At 45.1% G+C, this 27,571-nt stretch overlaps 1 protein-coding gene across 1 annotated transcript; it reads right to left on the reverse strand.

Moving 5' to 3' along the window:
* Window positions 1-10,961: 10,961 nt before the first annotated feature.
* LOC140582731 (uncharacterized) lies at window positions 10,962-13,340 on the reverse strand. Its single transcript, XM_072707044.1, has 5 exons — window positions 13,008-13,340; window positions 12,332-12,410; window positions 11,856-12,172; window positions 11,220-11,509; window positions 10,962-11,003 (listed from the first exon to the last, which is right to left on the reverse strand). Exons 1-5 carry the CDS (start codon window positions 13,315-13,317, stop codon window positions 10,962-10,964), a joined length of 1,038 nt encoding a protein of 345 aa, XP_072563145.1. The 5' UTR covers window positions 13,318-13,340.
* Window positions 13,341-27,571: the final 14,231 nt, after the last annotated feature.

Raw genomic sequence — 27,571 nt, forward strand, 5'->3', positions numbered from 1 at the left:
CAGTCCACGTCTCCCCTTGTTCCCCAGATCGTGCATTGTATTGTCGTGTATCGTCCGTCCATGTCCGTATTTTGCACATTAAACCCTGCTTACCTGACGTCCTGGCTTGCGCTCCTGCTTCCCTGCTTGCCTCTGTCTCCGATCGTGACAACCTGCATAGAAAGACGTGGACACAGTGCAACATGATAGCATGACACAATAAAAAAAAATATATATTACATACATAAAAAGCAAAAGCAAGATGAAAAATAAAAATAAAAAATAAAAATAAAAAATAAAAAAAAAAACTAAGAAGCAAAGGCCAAAGAGTACAAATAAGTCTTTAGTCTGGATTTAAAAATTGTGATCGTGGGTGCAGATCTAATATCTGGAGTCAAACCATTCCAAAGACGTGGAGCTGCCACGGCAAAAGCACGGTCCCCTTTGTTATTGTGGCGGGACCGAGCAACATGAAGGAAACCTTTATCAAAAGATCTTAGGAACCTGGGTGGAAATAAAGATCAAGCAACAAGTTTCAAAATCAAGGTACAGGTGCATTATGTGTCTCAAAATGTGACTGTATGTATGTGATATAGCTGGCTACCTGCAAGAGATGATGGGCAGCTTGACCTCAACTTGACTAGCATCAGCAGATGGAATGGAACAAAACCTATGGAGCACAGTTCAAAGAAATAGGAGATATTTAGCTACTCAAAAAAACTCTAACACTGCTGCAAAAATGAGAATCTGAATTTGAAATGAACAAGTAAGAAACTGAAAAAAGGGGGAAAAATACACTTAATGTTTCACCTAATAGATAAAATACAATTCAAATCTAAATAAACATATTTGTTCAAACATTATCAAAATTAAATCTGAAAAATATTTTATGCTAACACTAGCAAACATTTAACTAAACGAAGTTTGCTGATTTATCCAAAAACCGTGTAAACAGGGTCCCATCAACTGGGCCTACTAAGTTTGAGCAACTTTAAGTAACGTTTGCATGCTAACCAGATAAATGAACTGGAAGACACACAGGCTGGAAATGAGCTTAGATAATATTTACTGCCAAGTTGGTGACACTGAACCCAAAATTAGAATTTTACGCAGACGTACAAAAATATTGCCCGCATCTCATTGCACATAACATCCACTCGAACGGAGATATTCACCAATTTTGAGAACAGGCTTTCACCACAATCGCCAATTCTTACTTTAAGCCTACTTTCGCATTAGTTATATGTTTTTTAATCGCATGGATGGAACTATCAGCTATATGTCAATCTTAATATAGTTTTATAATGCACTTACCAAGAACCACAAGCAGGTCTTCACTGGTTATTGTGTGACTCTTCAGTTACCTCTTACTGAGGCACGTACACGCGCATCTGCGAGATTTAAAAAAGCACGGGTCCGGTCTGTGCTGCTGCTCCGGATCAGATACGGACCTTTCTGACGGACTGTCAGTCAGAGCTTGCGGACAAATATGCTGCAAAGCTGGCGCAGAGGTGCATAGTGAGTGTGACTGCTACGCGAATCTAGTGATTCGAAAACGGATCCGGCACAGAGGGAATTGCTGTCTGGGACACCACCTCACCAGCCTGGAACTGCCGGGTGGCGCAGACTCCCTTCCCCTTCCCCGCAATGTCCATCACCACAAGTCCCTTCCACTTCTGGTTGTGGATGAGCTCCTGGATGTGGCTAGAGTCCACGGCAGTGTCCACCGAACCCACTGGTCTCCAGTCCTTCAGAACGCTGGCCGCGCTTGGAACATTACTTTTCCAGCCTTGGTTCCTGATCCAAGCGTCGACCCGGGACTCGGTGGGCTGCCGTCTGCCAAAGTGTGCTGTCAAGAACAAAGTAAATTGTTGTTAGTTAAGAAGCCTATGTAGATAGGACCGTTTCACAGTAAAAAATGTCATTAGTGCTACAAACAATACTCACACAAGACATGCCGTACGCGCATCCTCATCTGGGCCTTCAGCCAGCGCTCATAGAGCTGCCGCTGAAACCGGCCCGACGTCTGCGAGCGTGCTGTCTTGTCTGGGATGTCGCCATCCAGGGTCACGGGGTGGGTCCGAAGGAGCTGATCGAACGCTGCCTGGACATCCATCTGTTGGTTGGATGCCGGGGCAGCATCCCGTGCGGCACCACGGGCAGAACAGCTGGGTCCTTCCTCTGCGGAGTCAGCGCTGAGATACAAATTAAAAAATAAAAAAAATAAAAAAACACAAAAGTTTAAGATTAGTGTTCAGTGGTGAGGGCTTTGGTTGTGTGTCTTGATGTTGGTGTGTTGACAAACAGAAAACATGCCTACCTTGAGTCACCTGCCAGCTTCTTCAGCAGCTAACTGGCCAGCACCACATTCCGCGACTGCTTCATCCGGTAGTGCTCGTCAGCTGTCGCAGTGGAATGAGTGAGATAATCGGCCACCAAGGACTTCTCTTGGTCCGTCAAGTCCTTGGTGGCCGTCTCAAAGATGCGCTGGGCCGTCTGGTAGGTGACTGGATCCAGCTTGTATCTAAAATACAAAAATACATTTATTAATACGTCTCACACAACACCTGACAACATGTATGTAGAACATATTATAGGGGGAATTAATCATGATGATCAGCTCACTTTTGGTGCAGCCGGTTGAGGTCACTCGAAGCGTTGAACACCGGCCTGCCTGCGGTGGAGATGAAGAACCGTTCGTCTCCTCCCAGGTCATCCGGTGTCGTCCGGCTCCTCTTGGAGCTCAGGAGCTGTGGCCGTACCTGGGTGAAGTAGATGTCGAACCACTGTTGACAGAGGAAAACAGATTAAATCGCTGCTCTTGAAATAAACTATGAAATAAATCTTATCAAACTTGATATACTTACTGTCTCCTCCTCAGAGGATAATGCAAATGTGGCCACTTGCTGCGCCGACGTCTTGTGTTCCTTCACCACAATCACCGTATGGTCGGCCTTGGACGTGCTCCTGGTCATGCACTCCTGGACCTACACAATACAATGATGTCCCACTGATAAATAAGAGTATCGGCAAAGAGGAAAAGTGAAGACAAAAAGAATACAACACTTACGGTCATGTGCTCCACCACGCCTGGTGGCTGGAGATGCTTCAGAATGACCGTGGCCTCCAGGTAGTAGAGGACAAGGCAGCACTCTGCACACTCCAGGGGCATCTCCTCCGGATACACCTTGCCAAGGACTGCCAAGAAGTCGTTCTTGGCAGCCCTCAGCACGGCCCAGCAGTCCTCTGGACTCTTCTCTGGGCTCATCTCCGTGAGAATGACATGACTATGTGGGTGGGAGAAGAAAATTCAATTACTGTCAATCCTAATCAATACAGTACACATTTTAATAAAATGTGCTCACAATGTGAAATGGCTCTGCTTCTCCATGCAGTGCACTCCAGGAGCAGTGAGGGAGATAAAAAAAAAACATCATGAGTGTGTTAAACACAGTAGAGGAGATGTATAATCAAATCATAATATGGAATTTAACGGGTGTTGACAGTTGAACTTACCTCCTTTGCGTCATCTCCTTACTCACCAACTTTGCAGAGCTCTGCTGGAGTGAGCCCAGGTACTCCACGAAGAACATTGCCTCATTCCACAAGGCAATGTTGTCACGCCGGAGGTCGGTGGCCACGGTGTGGTACTTGAGGAATCTGTCAGAGGAAGGACATGTATGTAAGTATCCATATGTACATAAACTTGTACATGCCACCATGACAATAGTGGGAGGACTGAACTTCCTTGAAGAAAACAGATACGACAATACAACACAAACCTACAATATACTGTTAAAAATCTACATGCTACCAACCTCTTCAGGCTCTTCATGTAGTTGACCTGAGTCTGCCTGGAGAGACCAGCCTCAGTCAGCTCCCGAAAGAAGAGCTTCGTCTTCTCCCTCTCCCTCAGAAATTCAAGGGATGGCTCTTCAGGGTTCACAAAAAACATGAACCTGCTGACGTTTTCCACCTGGAAAATAAAATCGGCATTACTTAATGAATATATTGCGTAGATATAAAGCTCCAAAAAATAATAGAGTGAACTTTTATGGGAGACCTCACCGTCTGCTTGAAATTCTCATTCAGGAGATCCTTCTCCAAGTATGCGGCGAAGCCCTTCAGGAGGGGATGGTCCAGAGAATGTACAGTCCCTTCTCCTGCATCATGTGCCTGGAGGTCTGTGGCCACTGCACCTCCCGGGTACTGCCATGTGGAAAACATATTTCGTCTTAAAATTGCACCTTCAATTGGCTCACAAGCAAAAGCAAAAGGTATCAATGAAGCTGCAAAGCCGAGACACTCATACTCACACTTGAAAGATCTCGCCGTTAGTGACACTGACTGCGTCCTCCGAATGCTCAGTCGCCGAGCTCTCCGGTCGCTGCACGGTTGTACCAGCCACCACAGGAACACTGCTGGTCTGCGCCGCTACTGCTGGGGAGGGGGTGTCAGGCACCACCATGTGGCGACGCTCCAGCTCCTGGATCATCCTTTCAGATAAATAAGTAAATAAAAAACTCTTAGTAAATGTCATACTGAAGAAACGACGTGAGATGTGTAAAAAAGACTGAAGAGTTTTCCCACCAACCTGCTCATTGTCAGGGTCGGCCTCCCGCTGTGGTCCTTCCGTGCCCCTTCCCCGTTTGACCAGCAGGTGGTGCTGGTCATCCCGTCCATACGTCAGTCCTTGTTTCTCTCCTATCACTTGTCTGGTCTTGTGGCTCAATGTATTAAGCATGTGTTGTCTGTTTGCCACTCGGTCCTGAGTTCCCTCTTGTTGTGAGTTCGAATCCCGCCTCCTCTGTTTTTGTATTTAGCTCCCTGGTGTTTTCCTTTATGCTTAATTATTCCTGGTGTTTGCTTTGTAATTGGTTTTGGTTTTGTTTCTTGTTCCCCTGCTTATGTTATTGCCTATGTACCTTCCGTGTGTTGATATATGCTTCCTTGGTTAGTGTTTAGTTTCCCTGATTGTTAGTGTCTTTGAGTTAATTGGTTTCACCTGTGTCCTGTTTCCCTAGTCTTTGTTAATCAGCCTCACCTGCCCTGTGTTAGTCATTACCCCCGTAGTATATTAGTTCCTGCCTTTGTTCTGTTCCCCGCTGGTTCATTGCGTCGTGTCTATGATTGTCTATGTGAGGGTTGTTGCTTGTCTTGATTAGATCTGTATTCTGTTTACCATCCTAGTTTTTAGTTATTTAGTTATTTAGTTATTTAGTTATTTAGTTATTTAGTTATTTAGTTATTTAGTTATTTAGTTATTTAGTTATTTAGTTATTTATTTGTTTTTGTTATTTAGTTATTTATTTGTTTTTGTTATTTAGTTTTTGTTATTTAGTTTTTGTTATTTAGTTTTTGTTAATTAATCCCCTTTAGTTTTGACCCCTCGTGGTCCTTTTGGTTTCATTGTGTTTGTAGTGTCTTCGGTTTATTTTTATTAACCCTTTCTGTTCCCTGAGCCGCAAGTGGGTCGTCCACCCTTTTTCGTGCACCATGCCCCGTTCCCGTTCCCGTGCCCGAGCCGCCCGCAACCTTGACAGTATGAACCAGCCAAAAGGACGATCCCCAGGCTCTGGGACACCTGCTGTTCTGGATGATGTCCAGACTTGTATTGAGCAGCTCTGCACTCTTCAGGCCGTCTGGAGACGGCTATCCCTGACTCCAGCTGTCCTCCAGTCACCCTAGTTATGCTGTGCCCTGACCGAGGCAACCAGCTGCTCCAGCTCTCTCCAGCATCTCCGGAGGAGGAGGTGCGAAGGCTGGAGAGGGCCTTCTGGCACCTGGTGGACGTGGCCGGGTCGCCGAAGGAATCCGAACCAGGTTGCCCAGGGCAAGCCACGGCCGCTTCCGTCGCTCAGCCCGAGCCGCCCGTGCCTGGCCCACAGGGGGCCTCTGCTTCTGCTCTGCCCGCGCCCGGCCCACAGGGGGCCGCTTTCGTCTCTGCTCTGCCCACATCTGGCCCACAGGGGGCTGCCTTCGTCTCTGCTCTGTCCGCACCCGGCCCACAGGGGGCCGCCGCCTCTGCTTCTCCATCTAAGGCCGTCCTGACCCCATGCCCAAAGGCCCGGACTTCTACCCCCACACAAGTGGACCTTTCTTGGCACTGGTGGGGGCCCAGCAAAGGACCAGCCCTGTTCTCTGTCTCCCGAAAGGGGAGACGGGGACATGCCAGGCGGTTCAACCGCCCTGACCTAGCCCCTTCCTCAGTGTCACCCTCTGGCCCTCATTCATCATTCCCTTCTCCTTCGCCCTTCAGTTCCCATTCCGGTCCCGTGCCCATCTCATCGCCCTCCAGTCCCAGGTCCTGTCCCAATCCTGCAGTCCCTTCCTCATTGTCACCCTCTGGTCGCCATCCTACAGTCCCTTCGTTATCGTCCTCCAGTCCCCATTCCGGTCTTGTGCCCTCCTCGTCGTTCCCCAGTCTTGTAGTCCCCTCCTCGTTGTTGCCCTCCGTTCCCAGTTCCCGTCCTTGTCCTAGGGTCCCTTCCTCATCATCCTCTGGTCCTTCGCTCCCTTCCTTGTCACCCTCCGGTCCCTTTTCCCGTCCTGCCGTCATTGCCTCATCGCCCTCCAGTACCCGTCCTTGTCCACGTCCCGCAGTCCCTTCCTTGTCGCCCTCCTACCAACCACCTACCCAACAGTTCCCTTCTCCGTTTCCCGGTCAGCTGCCCCAACAAGTTCCATTTCTGCCCTTTCCTTCCAGTCCCTCTGCCCTGCTTCGGTCCCAGTCCCATGTCCCTGGTCCTTTCCCTTCTGATTCCCCTACGTTTTGTTTTCCGCCTCATGCCCCAGGATTTGTTCCTCCGTCCCCGCGTCTGTTCCCGAGTCAGTTGGTTTTTGGTCCCCATGTTCTATCTCCTGCTGTGTTTTCCCGTCTGGTCTTTTTGTACCAGTCATGGCAAACAGACACAAATCAAATGTATATGAGCAAGCAACATAAGGGATCTGTTGTTTGGGTAAATTATATTATAGTATACACTATATATTTGTGGTGTGGTGGCGAATTGGTGCAGAAGATGATTATGACCAATCATAAATTGATCATAACTTACGCCTTGGAAGCCATTCTTGACGAGTTGTTCGACAAAAGATGAAATCTTGAGCAGAATCTGGAGCTCTTGTCTCGCTGGAAGCAGAGGTAGAGTAAGTGTACATGTGGAGGTCTCCTCTTAATATACCATTCTGACCGCGTCCCCTCCCCCCTCGTAGCCCCGCCCACCCCAGCCCCAGTGTCATTCTGAGGGACACTTTGAAAGACAATTTCAAAAAATGTAACTTTTAAAAAGGATAAGAACTGAAATTATATTTCTAAATAAAGTGATAAATTGAGAGTGCAGTTCTAAAACTTCTGCACCAATTCGCCACCACACCACAAATATATAGTGTATACTATAATATAATTTACCCAAACAACAGATCCCTTATGTTGCTTGCTCATATACATTTGATTTGTGTCTGTGTTTGCCATTTCAAAACCTTGTTGTGACACTTGGCTGACTTTAATATAAGCTATTGGAGCTGTAGTAATTTCCGTTTTACAATATCTTGATTAATGTGGAAGATCGTAATTTAACATACATAGGACGATGATAAAGAATGTTTGCTTTCTTATGCGTCGGTCACGCTAAGCAACTGCAACGCCCCGCATACCATTGGACAGCTACAGTGATTCTGAGCAATATTGGCAGTATGATCCAATTTCGATTTCGTCGTTTTTACCCTGAAATTTCTGCCTGAAAGCACTCGCTCACTAATTGGAGCGAGCCAGCCTTAAAGGGCCCAGATCGCATTATTGATGGTACCACATATTGTTCTAATCCGTACTGTTGTGACACAGACATGACATACAGTGACTACTAATATTAGCAGGATAGGCTCAATGTATAATGTTCCGAATATTTTGGTATATTGCTCGGCATTACTGGTTTTTTAATACATTTATTTGAGTCACCCTGTTTGTTTACGTGACCTGATGTTTACGTGATCTCAGCCTAATTGTTACGTTGGCAGATTGTTGGGGGATGGGTAGCCCTGCATGTGCATCGCAGAGAAGTGCAAAACAGCAATCAAGGAAACAATAGCCCTAGGCTGGCAAGCCCAATCCAGGTATTTGTCCCCTCATCTCAGAAGCTGATGTTGACGGCTTGAGTAACTGACGTGCTTGATTCAAATGCTGATGACTCCCAGGTTGAGGAATTTGTAACTAAATAGTTGGATTAAAAATATTTGCATCATTGTAATTTGCTCACAACTACAGCTAACTTGCCTGTGTGGTCTGTTCCCTGTCCCTTGTTTTCTTCTGCTTATCACTTACTTTTAGTTGAATTTCCAATTGTCATCTCCATTGTTTAGTGCTCAATGTCTTTGATAAATAACATCATATACACTCACCTAAAGGATTATTAGGAACACCATACTAATACGGTGTTTGACCCCCTTTCGCCTTCAGAACTGCCTTAATTCTACGTGGCATTGATTCAGCAAGGTGCTGAAAGCATTCTTTAGAAATGTTGGCCCATATTGATAGGATAGCATCTTGCAGTTGATGGAGATTTGTGGGATGCACATCCAGGACATTAAACTCCCATTCCACCACATCCCAAAGATGCTTTTCTCAGACATGTCCTGGGAATTGTAGCTTTTATGGACGCTAGGTCGCTATACTTTATCAAAAAAATAACGTAACTACTGGAAAATCATTTGATTCAGAAATCAGCGACACTACAGGCAAGCTACTAGATAATGTAAGTAAACAAATAGCTTCGCTATATGGCTACTGCCCATCACTGACCGTACACCTCATCCAAAGCTATAGTGGTCACAGATGGGATCACTGCCCACTCTCTCCTTCATTGTTTGGCATCTTCATAGAACCACATGCGGCAGCAATATGACAGAAAAGTGAAATAAATGGAATTCATACCGATACCTCAACACAAAATAATCTGTGCAGATGATATCATGCTGTTTGTACAAAACTAGGGCTGCAACAACTAATCGATTAAAATCGATTATTAAAATAGTTGCCAACTAATTTAATAATCGATTAGTTGGGTCTACGTTATTACACACACAAGTACAGTGGTTACCTCCTAATTTGGGAGCAGTAAGCTAACCAAAGCCGCGGTGGCAGTAAAGTACGATTAAGCTGGATGCCGATCGCCATAAAAGGAAAAAGGTGACGAGAACCAATGGCGTGCCTTGAGAAGCTTACGTGATGAATTCTGGGAGAATTGAAAAAAAAGTTTAAAAATGGCGGAGGCGGACACAGCAGAATCTTGTTTTAGAAGCCAGAATTTGATGATAATTAGCTGAAATTAGGTCGGAGAGACACTGATGTATTATGTGACGTTGTGGAGTTTTTGGATTATTTTATGCAATTATTCAGATTACTTAACGCAAATCCTTCATTCAGTGGTGTAGTGGAGGGTAAATGCACACAAACGCCATTTACGCACCTTTTAAATTTACAAAACAGCGTTTACTTAACATTAGTGATCTCAAAAAAGGTAAGGATATAAATGGTTACCCACCATTTTTACTGCTGTGCATATACACTCACCTAAAGGATTATTAGGAACACCTGTTCAATTTCTCATTAATGCAATTATCTAATCAACCAATCACATGGCAGTTGCTTCAATGCATTTAGGGGTGTGTAGAGCTTAGATCGGGCCCAAAAAATGAAACCCGATCCTACCCGAGCCCGTGCACCTTGTGTCCGAGCCCGACCCGGTCCGACACATTAACTGTAATTATGAGCCCGAGCCCGATTTAAACCCGACTATTTTTTAATACGTGAGCCGTTGTAACAGACGTTCTCAACTACAATTCTAAGTTGTTTGAACTACAGAAATTAGTTTAGATTTATCTTAATGAAAAATGCAACAATAACGAAGCATGTAAACTGCATTGTTTGTTTATTCAGAATGGATCGCAAATAGATCCGAATGAAAAAAAAACGTGAACAATGATAAACACAGAAAATGAACAAGTAATTAACTTTGGATGGCATATTTAATAAATATGATAAGTTTTAGAATATTTTTAAACAAAATAGGTAATAGCGGAACTGTTGTTCTGATGTCCGCAATTATTGAGACACGTTTAGAAGAAAAGCACGTTTTCACTTATCCAATTCGCTTGCTGCTGGAACCAGTTTGTGTGCTCGGCATCGAACTTTAAGTAAAGGGTTAAGAAAAAGGTTAAATCCTTCCGTAAGCAGCCAACGAGGTATGTGTTAATTAAGTTTTAGTTAAGTTTGTTGTATTTAGCCATGTAAATGCTAACTGAGGTTCGTGTTAACTGTATATGAATTCTCTAAGCTGTCTTTATTGTTATTTATGTTTATATTTCATTTGAATTTCAATGTTTGTTAGCTAATATTGTAAGTAAATGTGCTTGATTTTGTGTTTCCGTATCTGTATTTAGTTCTCACGTCTGCCATGATGGTGATAATAACGAAGCCACTGTCTTTCGAATAAACCGTCGGCTCAGTTAAATGCAAAGGACTCTTGTGCTCGTGTCTTACGGGAGGGAGCTACATTTATAATTATGGCATAGCTCTCCACCCAATTAGGCTAATTAAGTAATGATTTAAAAAAAAAAAACACACACAAATGCTTGATCATGGCCCCGCCCAGCCCGGCCCGGCCCGAAGATAGTGGCAGGAAATATCGGCCCGACCCGGCCCACGGGTCGGGTCGGGTCAAGTCTGGGCTCGGCCTCGGGCAGAGAATCTAAACTCTAGGGGTGTGGTCCTGGCAGAGGTGTAAAGAGTACCTGAAAACCATACTTGAGTAAGAGTACAGATACCTTACTGTATAAATTACTCCATTACAAGTTACAAGTCACCAATTCCAATAAGACTTGAGTAAAAGTCGTAAAGTATCCAATTTTAAAAGAACTTAAGTATTTTACTCGTACTGAATGTAGGCTCAAAGAACACCAAGAAATGTGGAAAACAAGGAACTATTTATTTATGAGGCTTTATTTCCTAATATAGACATTAAATTGAACACCTCAATGTTTCAAAATGGCAGAAGAAGAAAATAGAACAAAAAGTCAGTCTCAGTCAAACTCAAATGTTCAAAAAAAAGGTAAAACAATTAAAAAAAACTAATAAAAAAACAAATTCAGAGCTGACTTTAATGGTGTTTTATCTCTCAGTTTCAGAGGGGGGCAATATTTTTATTCAGCTTCAACAAAAGCTGGTTCTCAAAGTTCTTGGAACTTACTCTAGTTCTTTTTGGCCTGAAAATGAGGCCAGCACTGCTAAAAAGACGCTCGCAAGCAGCAGATGCAGGAAGGGGAGTGTTGAGCCTTAAAGACAACTTTAGTAGAGAGGGGAAGGTTTTCAGGACACCCGTGTCATCACCAGCATATGTCAGATAGCCATCAAGCACTGCTGGGCCTTGTTGTGCCCGAGACGTCTTCAGTGGCTTGAAGAAATCCTCTTCCTCTGATGAAGTGGAATCACTTGTAAGCTGAGAGTTCTCCTCCATATTTCCCTTTATGAAGTCAAGGCCTACAATACACATTTGGAAATGTTTCTGCAACAATTTAAATTAATCCAAAAGCATTTTAGTGCTTTTAAAATTACGCATATTCACATTTATTCAGTTTAAAATACATTATCTCAGCATTCCACAAAGTTTCCAAAAATTCACACATTACTGATAAAAGTATTTAGAATATTGCCTAATATCCCAAATTATATGCAATACTAGAACACCCATTTTTCCATCTAAATGTTTAAGTTAGTTCCAAAATCAGTTAGCAATTAATTTAAAAAGAAAAGAAAAAAAAACTATACTAATTAGTATGTCACTGCTCTTCATTTAGTTTTACAGTATATGCCTGTGACTACAAACCGAGGTTGAGGATGGCATCATCAGTTGTCCAATAAGTTTTAAACTTCGGAAGCAGGATTGCAGCTGCAATCAGCTCAGGATTATTGAGCATGTCACCGAAGCGCTTGTTCACACCTTCAAGGATTGCATCTACCAGGCTCTTGCAGAGTTTCATGGATATCTTGGCTCGTTTTAGTTTGGAAACCATGACGTTGAGTGTTGGTAAAAGCCAGCCCATATGCACATTGGTTTCTCCCTGCAAGATATTAATCGCTTTGGCAACAGGGGCCATAGCCGTGACATATTCCCCAAGAAAGGCCTTTTCTGCAGGAGTGAACCTATTAAAAAACAAACAAAAAAAAAAACAACCTTTTTCAAGACCATTTAAAGTAACTGATTATAGCAAAATATAGATGCTACTCATTTAGGATTTAAATGAATCATAGGATAGTAGAACAATTTGCATTGATTATAACATTCATTATAACATTACTCACATGGGGATTTTGAATTCCACACAGAGATTCCGGAAAACACCATCTCCCTTTTCCTTCATGATCTTCAGTATCCTCTCCACTGAAAGAAACAAAGAGTTCCATCGTGTGGCATTTGGACGAATTAACTGCATACTACATTCCTCTTCCATCATCTCTGCAGCTTTACTGGACCGGCCACTCTTGTTCCACAAGGCCCAACATTTGGAGAAGAATGATCTTGATAACCTTTTGTATGTTTCATCTGATTGAGCAGTGTCAACATCCACAGTGGAAACCAAGTTCAGAAGATGGCAAGCACAACGCTGATTCTTGGGCAAATGAAATTCAAGATCATCCTTGGCTAGAATTTCAGCAACCTCAACATATTCAGTCTCTCCACATTTCTCCCCATCTTCAGTGTCAGATTCATCCTCATCTTCTGATGGGGTTGCTGTTGCATGTTCTGTGTTGTTGCTGTGCATGTTCTCACCTCCATAGACACGAAAGGCTTTCAAAAAATTTGATCCATTGTCTGTTGTTATACAGACAACTTTTTCATGTATCTCAAATTCAGAATGTATGTCATGTATCGCAGCTGCAAGTACATCAAACGTGTGCGACCCCTTTAATTGTCGACAGGCAAGTGCTGCAGAGCATCGCTGTAGATTGTGTGGGTCAATCCAGTGCGCTGTCATACCTATAAAGCTGCGCCGCCTTGAACTCCAGCAATCAGTAGTTGTACAGATGTATTCCACCCTGCTCATGGCTTCTGTTACACTTTTCTTCATTCCTCCCGCAGCTTCCTCTATCTTGGTACAGATGGTTGATCTTGATCGTACAGTAGAGTTAGGCTGCAAGTCATGAATCAGGTCCTTGAATTCATCTTTTTCAACCACGCTAAAAGGTTGGAGACCGTACACAATGAATCGCAGTACAGCTTTATCAACGGTCGCTTGAGAAATGATCTTGGTCTCTCCAATTTTGAGTTGTTTCGTTAAGGGCTCCATATTTCTGCTCACATTCTTCCTCTTCTGAGCGATCGAGTTCAGGTTTGAGTAGTTTTTCAAGTGATTAGGATGTTTTCTCTGTATTAAAATTAAACAAAGAGGAGCAGTGTTATTTTTCAACTTAGTAAACTATGTATAAATTCAATTAAAAATACATCACAAACTCACGGCTAAATGCACCTGATGCAAAATGTATAATTTCAGTGATACATTCATTCACATTGCACAAAAAGAATTAAGCTAAAATACAGTCATGTTGCAGTGGTTTTTGCCATATCAGTAACTGTATTAACTTTTGCTAACATTATGCTTACAATACCATTGTAAAGTGAGACATGATCTGTATAGATTCATTTGACTTAATTCACATTAAATTAACATTAAATTAATGTTACACTCTTTACACTACATAACATTAGACTCTTACCTCAATGTGTTTCCTCAAATTTGACGATGAATTCTTAAAAGCACTTATTTTCGTGGTTCGTGGCAAACAAAGTAGACACTGCATCCTGTAAGAGCCATTCTGTATATCGGCAAATGAAAACATTTCTTTCAAATAAGGCCATGGATGGTCGTCAGTGCTGGCACTGCTTGATGTGCTGGCTTCGGCGTTGGCTTCATCAGCGGCTGCAGCCATGTCGCTAATTAAACACCTGATATTTGGCAAGCTGCTAATTCACGTGAGAAGCCTCCGGCTGCAGCCTGCGGCCTACCCTACGTCAACCCACGAGCACGTCAATCATGCCGTTCATTCGCCCTTCGTTTACGCAAATCACGCTGACGTTCTGAAGAAGCATTTTACGGCGCCTGGTTTACGCTTTAACCCAGCAGTTTGTTTTACAGTAAACTTTTTTTCTTTTTAGTAAGTGGAAAGAGTACGCTCTAAAAATATATAAACTACAGTATAGTAAACACATAAACCAGTAACATAACTGTTTATTATCAATTACAGTATTATTACGAATTATGATTTTTTATAATCGTATAGGAGCACCCTCATGTATGCGGTCCGAAACGTCGCTATGCGGTGCATGACGGTGCTTCATTCATGGTCATAACGTTTTAGGACTATTTACCCTTGTTTATGTCGCTGTAGGATGTCCATAATATAATTTCAATCCAATATCAATCTAATGCTTGTCTGTGTTGATTGGTTAATATATTGATTGGTGTATTAGTATAGCCGGAGAGTACAGTAATAAAACCCATTGCAATCAAGTATACAGTGCCTTATAAAAGTATTCAGTTATCACCATTTTACTCAATTACAAAGGATAGTTAAACGTTTTCCAAATGAGCATTTTATTGCATTTCCAAAGGCACTGCAAGTTATTTCTGTGCCAACATTAACATTAAATAAACTTATAATTAGGGGTGTGGTCCTGGTCAAGACAATCTCCTGAACTCCAAACTGAATGTCAGAATGGGAAAGAAAGGTGATTTAAGCAATTTTGAGCGTGGCATGGTTGTTGGTGCCAGACGGGCCGGTCTGAGTATTTCACAATCTGCTCAGTTACTGGGATTTTCACGCACAACCATTTCTAGGGTTTACAAAGAATGGTGTGCAAAGGGAAAAACATCCAGTATGCGGCAGTCCTGTGGGCGAAAATGCCTTGTTGATGCTAGAGGTCAGAGGAGAATGGACCAACTGATTCAAGCTGATAGAAGAGCAACTTTGACTTTTGACATCCCACAAATCTCCATCAACTGCAAGATGCTATCCTATCAATATGGGCCAACATTTCTAAAGAATGCTTTCAGCACCTTGTTGAATCAATGCCACTTAGAATTAAGGCAGTTCTGAAGGCGAAAGGGGGTCAAACACCGTATTAGTATGGTGTTCCTAATAATCCTTTAGGTGAGTTGATGGAGATTTGTGGGATGCACATCCAGGGCACGAAGCTCCCGTTCCACCACATCCCAAAGATGCTCTATTGGGTTGAGATCTGGTGACTGTGGGGGCCATTGTAGTACAGTGAACTCATTGTCATGTTCAAGAAACCAATTTGAAATGATTCGAGCTTTGTGACATGGTGCATTATCCTGCTGGAAGTAGCCATCAGAGGATGGGTACATGGTGGTCATAAAAGGATGGACATGGTCAGAAACAATGCTCAGGTAGGCCGTGGCATTTAAACGATGCCCAATTGGCACTAAGGGGCCTAAAGTCTGCCAAGAAAACATCCCCCACACCATTACACCCCCACCACCAGCCTGCACAGTGGTAACAAGGCATGATGGATCCATGTTCTCATTCTGTTTACGCCAAATTCTGACTCTACCATTTGAATGTCTCAACAGAAATCGAGACTCATCAGACCAGGCAACATTTTTCCAGTCTTCAACTGTCCAATTTTGGTGAGCTCGTGCAAATTGTAGCCTCTTTTTCCTATTTGTAGTGGAGATGAGTGGTACCCGGTGGGGTCTTCTGCTGTTGTAGCCCATCCGCCTCAAGGTTGTGCGTGTTGTGGCTTCACAAATGCTTTGCTGCATGCCTCGGTTTTAACGAGTGGTTATTTCAGTCAAAGTTGCTCTTCTATCAGCTTGAATCAGTCGGCCCATTCTCCTCTGACCTCTAGCATCTTTGTAAACCCTAGAAATGGTTGTGCGTGAAAATCCCAGTAACTGGAGCAGATTGTGAAATACTCAGACCGGCCCATCTGGCACCAACAACCAGGCCACGCTCAAAATTGCTTAAATCACCTTTCTTTCCCATTCTGACATTCAGTTTGGAGTTCAGGAGATTGTCTTGACCAGGACCACACCCCTAAATGCATTGAAGCAACTGCCATGTGTTTGGTTGATTAGATAATTGCATTAATGAGAAATTGAACAGGTGTTCCTAATAATCCTTTAGGTGAGTGTACAGTATATTTATATTTCAAGTAGCAACCTAGCAATCGAGACATGTTCTGGTAAATTGAGCAAAATGGGTGGATTTTACCTTGCTACCAAGGTGAACCAATAGAGCAGGAGAATTGTGTTTGTTATACATTTGAGCCTGGTTTGTTGGTGTTTTGTGACCAATCAGAACTTAGAAGAGAATTATGGTTTATCAACTGGTTTCTCTTTGTGCTCGGGGTCCTTGGTACCTGGTGCCAGAGTGTGATGGGAGCGCTTTGCTGGATTGCTGGATAAAAGAGATACCTTTGCTCACCAAGTGAGAGGCCCTGAGTTTTATTCTAAGTGGCTCAACTAGAGTTATCAGAGAGGTTAATTTATAATTTTACTACCAGAATGCTAGAATAGAAAAGGGCCTCTTCCCTAAACTTTTCCCACAAATAGGGACACATAGAATTGTCCAAATTGTCTTGGACATTGTTTTTTTTTTTTGATAAAACATTATGGGTTACGGTCATGTGCTCCACCACGCCTGGTCGCTGGAGATGCTTCAGAATGACCGTGGCCTCCAGGTAGTAGAGGACAAGGCAGCACTCTGCACACTCCAGGGGCATCTCCTCTGGATACACCTTGACACCAAGATTCAAGAGATTTATTTGTTACATACAGTACAACATGCAGTGAAATGTATCTCTGTGTCACCCTTATTTGGCTGTGCAAAAATAGAAATAGAAGAGAAAAAAAGAAAAAAGGTAAGAAGTAAAGTAGGAGTAAAAAGAGAAATTACATTATATAAATACTATGGAACCAAGATATAATCTAAAATATACAGTGCAATATATACAACCTAAAATCAAGAATCTAAAATACAGTGCAAAAATCTGAATATAGTGCAAATGTGCAGTATTTATGCATTCAGTGCAAACATACATAGTGTACAGAAAGGCCAGAGTTAGTTTAAATTGAGAAGCCTTATGGCTTGGGGGGAAAAAACTCTTCCTGAGTCTCTCAGTCCTGGACATCAGGCAACGGAACCGTCTGCCTGAGTTCAGCCTGCAGAATAGGCAGTTTGCGGGGTGTGAGGAGTCCTTAATTATCTTGGTACCTCTGGACCTGCAGTGTTTATTGTAGGTGTCCAGCAGGGAGGGCAGAGGAACTGGAACTAAACGGTCTAGGCCAACCCCTGAAAAACAACCCCATACCATTACCCCTCTTCCATCAAACTTGGCACAATCCAGTCAGGCAGGTAACGTTTTCCTGGCATCTGCCAAACCCAGACTCATCCATCAGACTGCCAGACAGAGAAACTTGATTTGTCACTCCACAGAACACATTTCTACTGTTCTAGAGTCAAATGACATGCTGCTTTACACCACTTTATCCAATGCTTGACATTGCGTTTGGTGATGTGAGGCTTGCATGAAGCTGCTTGGCTATGGAAACCCATTCCATGAATCTTCTGGCATAAGACTTAATGCCAGAGAAAGTATGGAGCTCTGCAGTTATTGAGTCAAGAAAACATTAGCGAATTTTCCGCACTATGCACCTTAGCACTCTGTCACTTTTGTTGTTCCTAAACACTTCCACATTTCAATAATACCACTTCCAGTTGACTCTGGAATATATAGCAGGAAAGGAATTTCACAAACTGACTTATTGCCATGGAGGTATCCTATGACAATAGCCTGCTTGAATTCACTGAGCTTTTCAGAACGACCCATTCTTTTACAAACGTTTGTAAACCTGAATGCATGGTTAGGTGATTGACTTTATGCACCCATGGCAATGGGTCTGAAAGTTATCCTGACAAGGGATTCTGCAAAATCAGAGATGGAACTGCTGGTTGGGCTGGTCATCGCCTGCTTTTTCTAAGTGATGTAGGACTAAATGTAAAGTTTCAAACTGCTTAATGTATATTAGTCTGTTTTATAATGTTTAAACAAAAAGAACATTTAATGGGTTTGCATCTTATATCTCCTACAATGCGTTTTGCAGTTGATTCCTCCTTGATTTGGGTATAACGATAAATAACTGGCAAGAGAGACAGAGAGAAACTTTTGGGAAGTGTTATTGTTCAAAGTTAAACTGATTGTCCAAACCATTTTGGTTGTTAATTGTAAAAAGTTAATGTAAATCACCTATTACCCACTGTAATCCATTCTATACCCACCCCTGTAGACTTCACAGAGCATCACTGCCAACAAAATAAGAGGGTTACAATTAAAGAGGGTAAAAAATTCACGTAAAACTTGCCAATTCAGGTTTTCAGCACCATGGACAGCACCATGGACAGCAACCTAATAACCTAAGGCCATTATTATGCACATATTCACTGTTCATAATTCAATTTTTAGGGTCTACAAGAATATATGTACATGCTTCAATGTTCTAAAAGCACATATTTTTTCTCATAATATACATCTCTATTCACCCTCTGCCTGAAATGCTCCATTAGGGCTTTTAATCCCGCCTGGGTGATGAGCCTGCTGTGCCCTGATTGTTCAGCGTACCCTACATACCCCTACAGATAGATCCTTGCAGGTAGGCAGCCAATTAGGATTGTGTTATGAGGTGGATGTGTTGGCGCCCACTCCTGGGTTATTCCCTGCCCTGTGATGGGCTGGTGACCATAACACCTTAACTGTTGATGGTAGTTTGGCTTGACGGCAAAAACCCTGGAAACCCTCATGTCTGTGCTTCCTTCCAGGTCTCCCTTTTAGCCAGGCTGCCATAGTTACTTCAGTACTGCCGGAGGTTAGGTTAGATGTAGGGCAATAACTCTTCTCCATCTTCTCTTTTCCGAGCTGATCGCGAGCCGACACTACACCGCTTGAACCCTCACCTGGACTCCTTGGAGATAACTACATGAAACCAACTGGGACTTTAAAACTATATGGACTCAAATTAATATCAATGTTAATACAGTTTCATGCTCCCCGGTCGCCCAGAGGAGGATGGGATCCCTTTCCGAGTCTAGGTTCCTCTCAAGGTTTCTTCCTGCTAGAGGGAGTTTTTCCTTGCCACTGTAACCTCAGGCTTGCTTGCTGAGGTTCTGGCCGGTTAAACGTAAAGAGCTTTGTGACATTTTCATCGTTCTACTCGGATCAGATACATTTTCTTATTCAATGAGCAAATACATTTTAAAAGCAGAAGTGTACATGTTATCTGGTATGATACAGAAACAGCTATAACATCCAACATGAGTTAAGACAGCAATATTTATTTATTTTGTTTCTGGTACTGATGAGACATCTGAGACGGTTGCATCTTTCTCTCCATCAGCATTTCCAATTGTAAATGAAGAATCTTCATTTTAATATCATGCTCTTCCTGCAGATACTTTAGCTTTTGCTCATAAAATTCAATTGCCAGCCTTTCCTGGAGAGAGAGTCTTTGGTGAGCAGTACTGGCTGACATTGCCACCCTTGCTCCTGCAGATGTGAGCGGTGAATCAACTTGCAGGTCTTGAGTACTGTCCACATCATTTTGTCCTTGAAACAAGAAAAGTCCATATGTATGGTCAAATAAATGCAGATTGCATGAAGAGATATTTCATATCCAGATGACACAGAAGTAAATGAAAGTTTTAAAGTAGAGAAAGAAAAGGCAAAGTGAAATGTTCTCACATACTTGAGGTAGATGTGTGTGACACCTCATCTGAACCCTCCGGATGGTCGTCAGTTGAGATGTTCTCCAACATTGGCTGGCTCTCCGTTATTCCAGGCCGTGAATCATCCAACTGATCGGGTTCTTCATTTGCCTATAAATTGCAAATAAGACTACCTCAGTTCAGCTAATTCAGACTAGTATAGGTGATTTTAAATTGATCTTGCCTACCGCAAGTCAGGACTCCATAGTGCAGTAATCAGTAATTAGTCATTCAGAAAGCCATTTTTAAAACCATGATTAACTATTCCAGATTAAGGCCAACCCCTGACTTAATTTAAACCGTGTCTGGGAAACTGCCCCCTTAAGGTTAAACTCAGTACCTTGATGCTGGTCTCTGGGACCTCAACGAGGACAGAACTCTCACGTCTGTTACCCACAGCTTCAGTGGCGTCTCCCTCACTGTCTGCCTCAGGTCCCACACCTGAAAACAATACTGAATGGGGTGTACAGGCATTTGTTCCACTTTTCTTTACCTTCTTCCTAGTCACTCAGTGGAAAGGTGTGTGATCTACAGGTGATGCAGTAGGCCTACCTGTCTCAGTCTCTGCAGCTGGGCTGCAGAAATCATCATGAGCAGGAGGGCTGCATGCTTCCAGGCACTGATGCAGAGTGTGGTCCAATGAGAGAAAATTCTGGACAATACTTCTCACAAAGTACTGCCCAGCAAACTTCCACTCAGACCCTGCTTTCACGATGGCATTTGGTGCGTCATATTTGACAAAGCACCTTTTTCTGCCCTTTGTGATGGTGAACTCGATACACCGTGTAACGCCCCCCTGCTCATAAAAGACCTCCACACGGTAGACTACTCTCTTAACCTTGCACATTTTGGTGACTAAAAGAAGTTTGCAGTTAATGCGTGTTGCAGAAAATGTCAAACTGAGATGATCGTCCGACAACGATCAAATTTATACTCTGGGTTCTAGAACTTACACACGTAAGCAACTGTTTATGCACGTAAACTACTGTTCCAAGATCTTCTTGGAAACGGACTGGAACTGAATGGAAGAATGTCACTTTGTAGACGAAATGTATTTCGTGAGTGAAAGAAATGCATTTTGTTTACGTAGAGGGTGCGCGCCTGTGTAGCACCTTTCAATGAACAGAAGGTGGAGCGCCGGCTTTGATTTTCCAGACCCGTGTGACTACGTTTAACTTTAATTTCAATGTCATTTAAATTTAATAAAATGTGATTTAAATGTAATAGAAATAGCTTCTGGGCTCATACTTTCACGTTTGCATGTACTCATTGGTGTCACTGTTTTTTATTACATTTTGAATATTTTTGAGCCTAGCCAATGAAAAATCGCGCCGCCTATTCCCTACTGTTGTCGGCTATATTATCTAGGCGGTTCACGGCTAAATACCACGCTCCCCGGTACTTCACATCAGACACACTGAGTAGCCTGCGTGTAGAATACAAGGTTAAAATTCCAATGGATTAATACCAGGAGTCACAGATGGTCTGTGGATCCTCGTAAAATCGCTGCAGCAAATGCGTTTTATGAACGAAATGACTTGTTGTTGGAAGCAGATACATTCAGCCTTCTGTCCGCGAAATGCAAGGTGCTGATATCAGATTTGACGTTTTATCTGAATGTCAGAGACTGTTTTAGTTCTGAAGTGTGTTCGGACTGAATGAACATTTGAACTAGACTGCAGAGGTCGCGCAGAGTTTGCGTTTGTAAGAGTTAACGTGAGTAATCTCGACGGAGCTTTGTAATTTAATTTAAAAAAAATGTAATTGTAATCCGTTACAGTTAAAAAAGTGTAATTAAATTACAGTTACTTATGGAATTATTCATGATTACAATTTTAGTTACATCATAAGATTGTATGCTAAACCTTGCTAATATCTTTAATAAGTGTTTTTATTGCTTTTCATGTTTTTCTTATGTAAAACATCCTCTTTTGCTATTTCCCTCCACAGCCGAACTTTTTAAACTATTCGATGCTTCTGATTGGTTATCCTGTCACGCATGGTTCGAATTACGGGGGGTACAGTACCCCCCAATCAAGACCCAGACCCCCCCCCCCCAAAGAGACAAAAATAGCAGTTTGAAGGGGTCTTAACATTTTTCTTTTGTTGTAAAAAAAAAAAAAGCTAACCTCACCTCTATGTAAAACAATTTCAGACACCCCTAATGTGGACCGTACCATTTAAATCACCTCGGCGCTAGAAGCAGCCAGTCGGTTGCGTCATTCATTCTCATTGAGTGACATGTTCGTTGTGTTCGTCTGTCATGGTACTGTTTGTCGTGCATTGGTCAAAGTAAGTAGTCAGCAGAAGTCTAGCTTGTTGAAAATGTGTGTATTAGGATGAATTCGCGGACGATTACGTCACCCACGTGACATGGAATTAACTTTACTATAATATTCTGGAAAGTTGTAATTGTGGATTAATTCCGATCGCGTGTTGACTGATCGTCCTGAAATTCAGATCAATCGTCCATGATTCACCCCGAATGTTACTAAACTGCACGAACATGTTATTTACCGATCCCCTGTAAAACCTAATTTTGCCATAAATAACTTGGGCTCATAAAGAGAAGCCAGGATGCTCATCTGGGCCATTAGATCGGCATGCAGGATGCTTATCTTGGTTTCGGGAGATAGGGTGGGGGGTCGGTATACAGCACACTGTATTGCCTTTAGGGGGGAACAGGGAGGCATTGCGCAAGGACGCCTATTGTAGTATGTTATCGCAAGCAGCATCACTCGGACAAAAGGGGCAATTGGAGCACACTATATTGCCTGGGGGGAAGGGGTGAGCCTGGCCAGCTTACCCCCTGCCCACATGCAACTCTAAATTTAGTATAAAGGAAGGGGGAGATCCCAGTACTGACCGGAGTTCAGCCGTGGGATAGAGCGCGCATCGCCCGGCACTTTCTCGGAACTCACGTGTTGGTCTCCTGCCAGGACTGAAAGGGCTCCCCAGTCCATGAAGGTGGGTGATGATGGCACGTCCGAGTGTAAATAGCTTTGCAACTGCTTATGCTTTCCCTTAATTGTTGCGAGTAAATTATCGCCACTTGTGATAATATTTCGTAACTTTTTATGTTTCCTTGCTTCTTGTATGTGTAATTGCTTCTTCTATATATATATTCATACCTTTGCACCTAATACTATTAGCTATAAGATATATATTATTTGATATCCGTTGTAGTACGAGTTATTTTGCATTGCCTTCGATATGATAGCTCAGTATTGGTGTTAATGTGAGATCATTTTGTATTACTTATTAAAGTGTATTTGAGTGAACCTAAGCGTGCCTGTTTGTTCCTTCGAGAGCCCTATATCCCTCTCTCATCCATTTTAATACAATGTGTTATTTTACAACCTTCATTTATTCGTCTGTGTTTCATCTACTAATGCAAGCTGACGTCTTTATAAGTTGAATTACTTACCATTGTCCTTCTGAGGCCGGTACAGTCAACGTTAGTCACTTTAACTAACAAGATAAGCTAAGTTTTCTGTTTAATCCAGGCTTATTTGGTGAGGTAAAATCGATCATGGTCATTTTCCTAGGAGATGAACTCTCTATGTTTTCATTCTCATTTTATCATGAATAAATTGTGCCTTTCTGAAATTAATACGCCTGTGTGGTTTGTTATTAGGCTAATGTTAATGCATAAGAAGGTCTAACGTTATGCTCTGAAAAAACAATAACTATAAGTGAAACTTTTTTTTTTTTTCAAACAACAATTTTTATTTTTAAACTTTGTCATAAAGATTAATACAACGTTCGCGTTTTCTATTATAACCCTATGTAACTATAGGATACTTGTCTATATACTCTCAATGTCCATCAGTTCCACAAAAGAGTCACCATTCAGACTCTGCAAGTAGTCATAGAACACCTTCCAGATGGACCAGAACACACAAAGTCTGTTCTTCAAAAAGTAGGTAATCTTTTCTAAAGCAAGACATGAAGTCATCCCCTTTATCCATTGAGGCACGTCAGGACATTCTTCTTTTTTCCAAGAGCATGCAATTACACGTTTGGCTTCCAGCAGACAAAGAATCAGCAGCAATCTTTCATGTTTGGTAATTTTAAAATTCAAAGGACAAATATGTAATATACACAGCTTGGGATCAATAGGAATTACTTTACCGATGATTTTACTTACGATGTTCAATATTTTAACCCAAAAACAATTAACTTTAGTGCAATCCCACATACAATGAAATAAAGTTCCCTTCTCTTGCTTACATTTATAGTATTCATCAGGAATATTCGGGTTGAAATGGTGTAACTTGACTGGAGTGATATATTGTCTACTATCCATTTATACTGAAGCAGTCTCAGATGAGTGTTCATTGTCTGGGTTTGGGCTTTTAAACATACGATTTGCCACTCTTTCTCGGGTTATATTAACCTGCAGGTCTGATCGCCATGCTTGAAGTCTGTCATTAAATGATTCTTTAGAATTGGCTACAAATTGTTTATATAATAGAGATATTTGACCTCTACCTTTCAAACATTTTAGTGTAATATTTTCCAAAGTAGAAAGAGGAGGCTCAACCAGGCTTTGGCCTTGCCTTGATTGAATGAAGCTACGTAATTGCAAATATTTGAAAAAGTGTTTTTGCGGAATTCCAAACCTTGTCCTAATTCCTTCAAAGGACATGAATTTTCCTTCATTATAGAGATCAAACACCTTGCTAATACCTTGAGTCGACCAGATTTTAAAACTGGGATCTGCTCTACCGGGATGGAAATTTTCTTTACCAAAAACTGGTGAAAAGCATGAAAGTCGTGGTAATTCACCTAAATGAGTAAGAACCTCAAACCAAACTCTTATAGTATTTCTGGTATATGGATTTTTTGTGCACTTAATCAGCTTTTTAACATCTGCTGAATAAAGATATTAATTCAAAGGAATTGAAATAGAATGAGCCTCTATAGATACCCAGGTTGGAGGGTAATCCTTCTTAAAGTAAAACATTGCTGCTGTAATTTGAGCCGCCCAGTAGTACCATTTCAGGTTGGGTAGGTTTAACCCCCCTCTATCATAGGGCAAGTAAAGCAAGGAAAGTCTGAGGCGAGGGTGTCACGATCCGCTCCGTTCGATCCCGATGTGTGCCACGCCCCTCATTATCCACGTGTGCTTTCCCGATCGTGCCCAGCTGGTCCTTGTTATGTCGGCTTGTCTTCTGTATTTAGTCCGCGTCTGAGTCAGTCTTCCCCAGATCCGTCATTAATGTATTGTCGCTGTCTTGGTCCTGTCTGCCCGAATAAAACCCCGTTTGCCTGCATTCTCGGCTTGCCTCGCATGTTTCCCGGCTCGCTCGCTTGCCGAACGTGACAGAATGATGGATCTCCTAAACGCACCTCTGCAGCTTGAGGACAGCCGCCTCAAGCTGCTGGGCGAGGTGCAGTACTGGCTGTCGCAACCCGAGGTCCTTGAGGACCCTGGGCTATGGCAGCTAGCCACCAAGAGCAATCGACTCCTGCAGGAGACTACTCCGCTCACGGACACGCACGTTATCACCGAAGTGCGTGACCACCTCCGGCAGCTGGTTGAGGGCTTCGTGGAACGGCGACTGGAACCGATTACCTCCTCGAAGGTGACCTCGCCTCCACCGACCTGCCCCAGCCGCAAGAAAAGGAAGAAGCGGAGGGGAAAAGGGGAAGCAGCCGCCCCGACGCTCTTCTTGGGGGCCTGCTCCTTGCTCCCCGCCTGGGAAGACCCCGTCGCTACCCACTTGACCAGCGCCCACCCGGAGAAGCCGCCTCCATTGGAGGCGTACAACTACCGGCCGGCGCGCCTGGGGCAAGGTGGGATACGCGCGATTAGGGACGCTATTCCCCGGGTGCTGAGAGCCCCTAATGGAGCAGTGCCTACTCGCTCTGCGTCTCTCCTGCCGCTGGTGCCGGACCTGCATGCTCCGGAACTGCCCGCGGCACTGCCTGCTGCTGTCGCCGATCGGCCCGCGGCTGCGCCGCCTGCTGCAGCTGCCGCCGATCTGCCCGCGGCTGCGCTGCCTGCTGCCTCCGCCGATCTGCCCGCGGCTGCGCTGCCTGCTGCCGCCGCCGATCTGCCCGCGGCTGCGCTGCCTGCTGCCGCCGCCGATCTGCCCGCGGCTGCGCTGCCACCGCCGATCTGCCTGCAGCACCACCTGACCCGCCTGTCCTGCCTGCTGCAGCTGCCGCCGCTCTGCCCGCGGCACCGCCTGCTGCAGCTTCCGCCGCTTTGCCAGCGGACCTGCCTGTCCTGCCTGACCCGCTTATCCTGCCTGCTGCAGCTGCCGCCGCTCTGCCCGCGGCACCGCCTGCTGCAGCTTCCGCCGCTTTGCCAGCGGACCCGCCGGACCCGCCTGTCCTGCCGGCACCTGAACTGCCTGTCTCGCCTGTCCTGCCGGCGCCTGAGGTGGCCGCGGTTGCGCCCTCTGCTGGTCGCGTGCTGGCGGCGTCCGCCGAGGCGCCCCCTGCTGACCGTACGCCCGAGGCGCCTACCCAGGCGGCCCCTGCTGACCACGTGACGGCGGCGCCCACCGAGGCGCCCCCTGCTGGTCGCACGCCTGCAGCGGTCTCTGCTCTGCCCGAGGTACCTGCTGAGGTGCCCGCAGAGGCGCCCCCTGCTGGCTGCACGCCTGAGGTGCCCGCAGAGGCGCCCCCTGCTGGCTGCACGCCTGAGGTGCCCGCAGAGGCGCCCCCTGCTGGCTGCACGCCTGAGGTGCCCGCAGAGGCGCCCCCTGCTGGCCGCACGCCCGAGGAGGCCGCTCTGCCTGCGGCACCGCCTGCAGCTCTGGCTGCCGCTCAGCCCAAGGCGCCTGCCGGGGCGTCCCCTGCTGGACTCACGCCCCAGGTGTCTGCTGAAGCGCCCCCTGCAGCTCCGGCCGTCGCCACTCTGCCCGAGGTATTCGCTGGAGTGGCCCCTGCTAGTCGCTTGCCCTGCTCGCCTGACCTGCCCGTTCTGCCCTGCTCACCAGCAGCCATGCCCGCAGCTCCCCCTGCTGATGCTGCCGCGCTGCTTACGGCGGCCCCTGCGGACCGCTCGCCGGCCCTGCCCGTCTCACCGGTCCAGCCCGGCTCGCCTGTCGGCACTGCAGCCACGCCCGCGACTGCCGTCGCCGCTCTGCCTGCAGCACCGCCTGCAGCTGGCTGCTTGCCTGAGGTGCCCACGGAGGCGCCCCCTGCTGGCCGCGTGATGGCGGCGCCCCCTGCTGGCCGCGTGATGGCGGCGCCCCCTGCTGGCCTCGTGATGGCGGCGCCCCCTGCTGGCCTCGTGATGGCGGCGCCCCCTGCGGGCCGCGTGACGGCAGCGCCCCCTGCTGGCCGGGACCTGAGGGTGCCTGCTGCGGCGGCCCCTGTTGGCCACGTGCTGGTGGTGCCTGTGGCTGCGTCTGCGGTTCCGGCGCTGCCTCCGCCTGCACCCACGCCTGCCGAGGTGCCTGCTCTGCCGGCGGCACCTCCTGCTGGCCGCACACCCAAGCCCGTCTCGCCTGTCCAGCCGGCCCAGCCCTGCTCGCCGGTCCTGCCCGTCTCGCCTGTCCTGTCCGGCCAGCCCTGCTCGCCGGTCCTGCCCGTCTCGCCTGTCCTGTCCGGCCAGCCCTGCTCGCCGGTCCTGCCCGTCTCGCCTGTCCTGTCCGGCCAGCCCTGCTCGCCCGCAGCGCTCCTGGCTGACCACTCGCCTGTCCTGCCCGTCTCGCCTGTCCAGCCGGCCCAGCCCTGTTCGCCTGTCCTGCCCGTCTCGCCTGTCCTGTCCGGCCAGCCCTGCACGCCCACAGCGCCCCT

Source organism: Paramormyrops kingsleyae, chromosome 25, assembly GCF_048594095.1.
Source record: "Paramormyrops kingsleyae isolate MSU_618 chromosome 25, PKINGS_0.4, whole genome shotgun sequence".
NCBI lineage: Eukaryota > Metazoa > Chordata > Actinopteri > Osteoglossiformes > Mormyridae > Paramormyrops > Paramormyrops kingsleyae.

Excerpts from the sequence above, each read along its gene's own strand:
- LOC140582731 (XM_072707044.1), bottom strand. The coding sequence starts at position 13,317 with ATGGAGCCCTTAACGAAACAACTCAAAATTGGAGAGACCAAGATCATT. Across the intron at positions 11,510-11,855 it reads TGATGCCATCCTCAACCTCG|GCCTTGACTTCATAAAGGGA; the intron begins GTTTGTAGTCAC and ends TGTGTATTGTAG. Across the intron at positions 11,004-11,219 it reads TCAGGCCAAAAAGAACTAGA|GTGTTCAATTTAATGTCTAT; the intron begins GTAAGTTCCAAG and ends TGAAACATTGAG.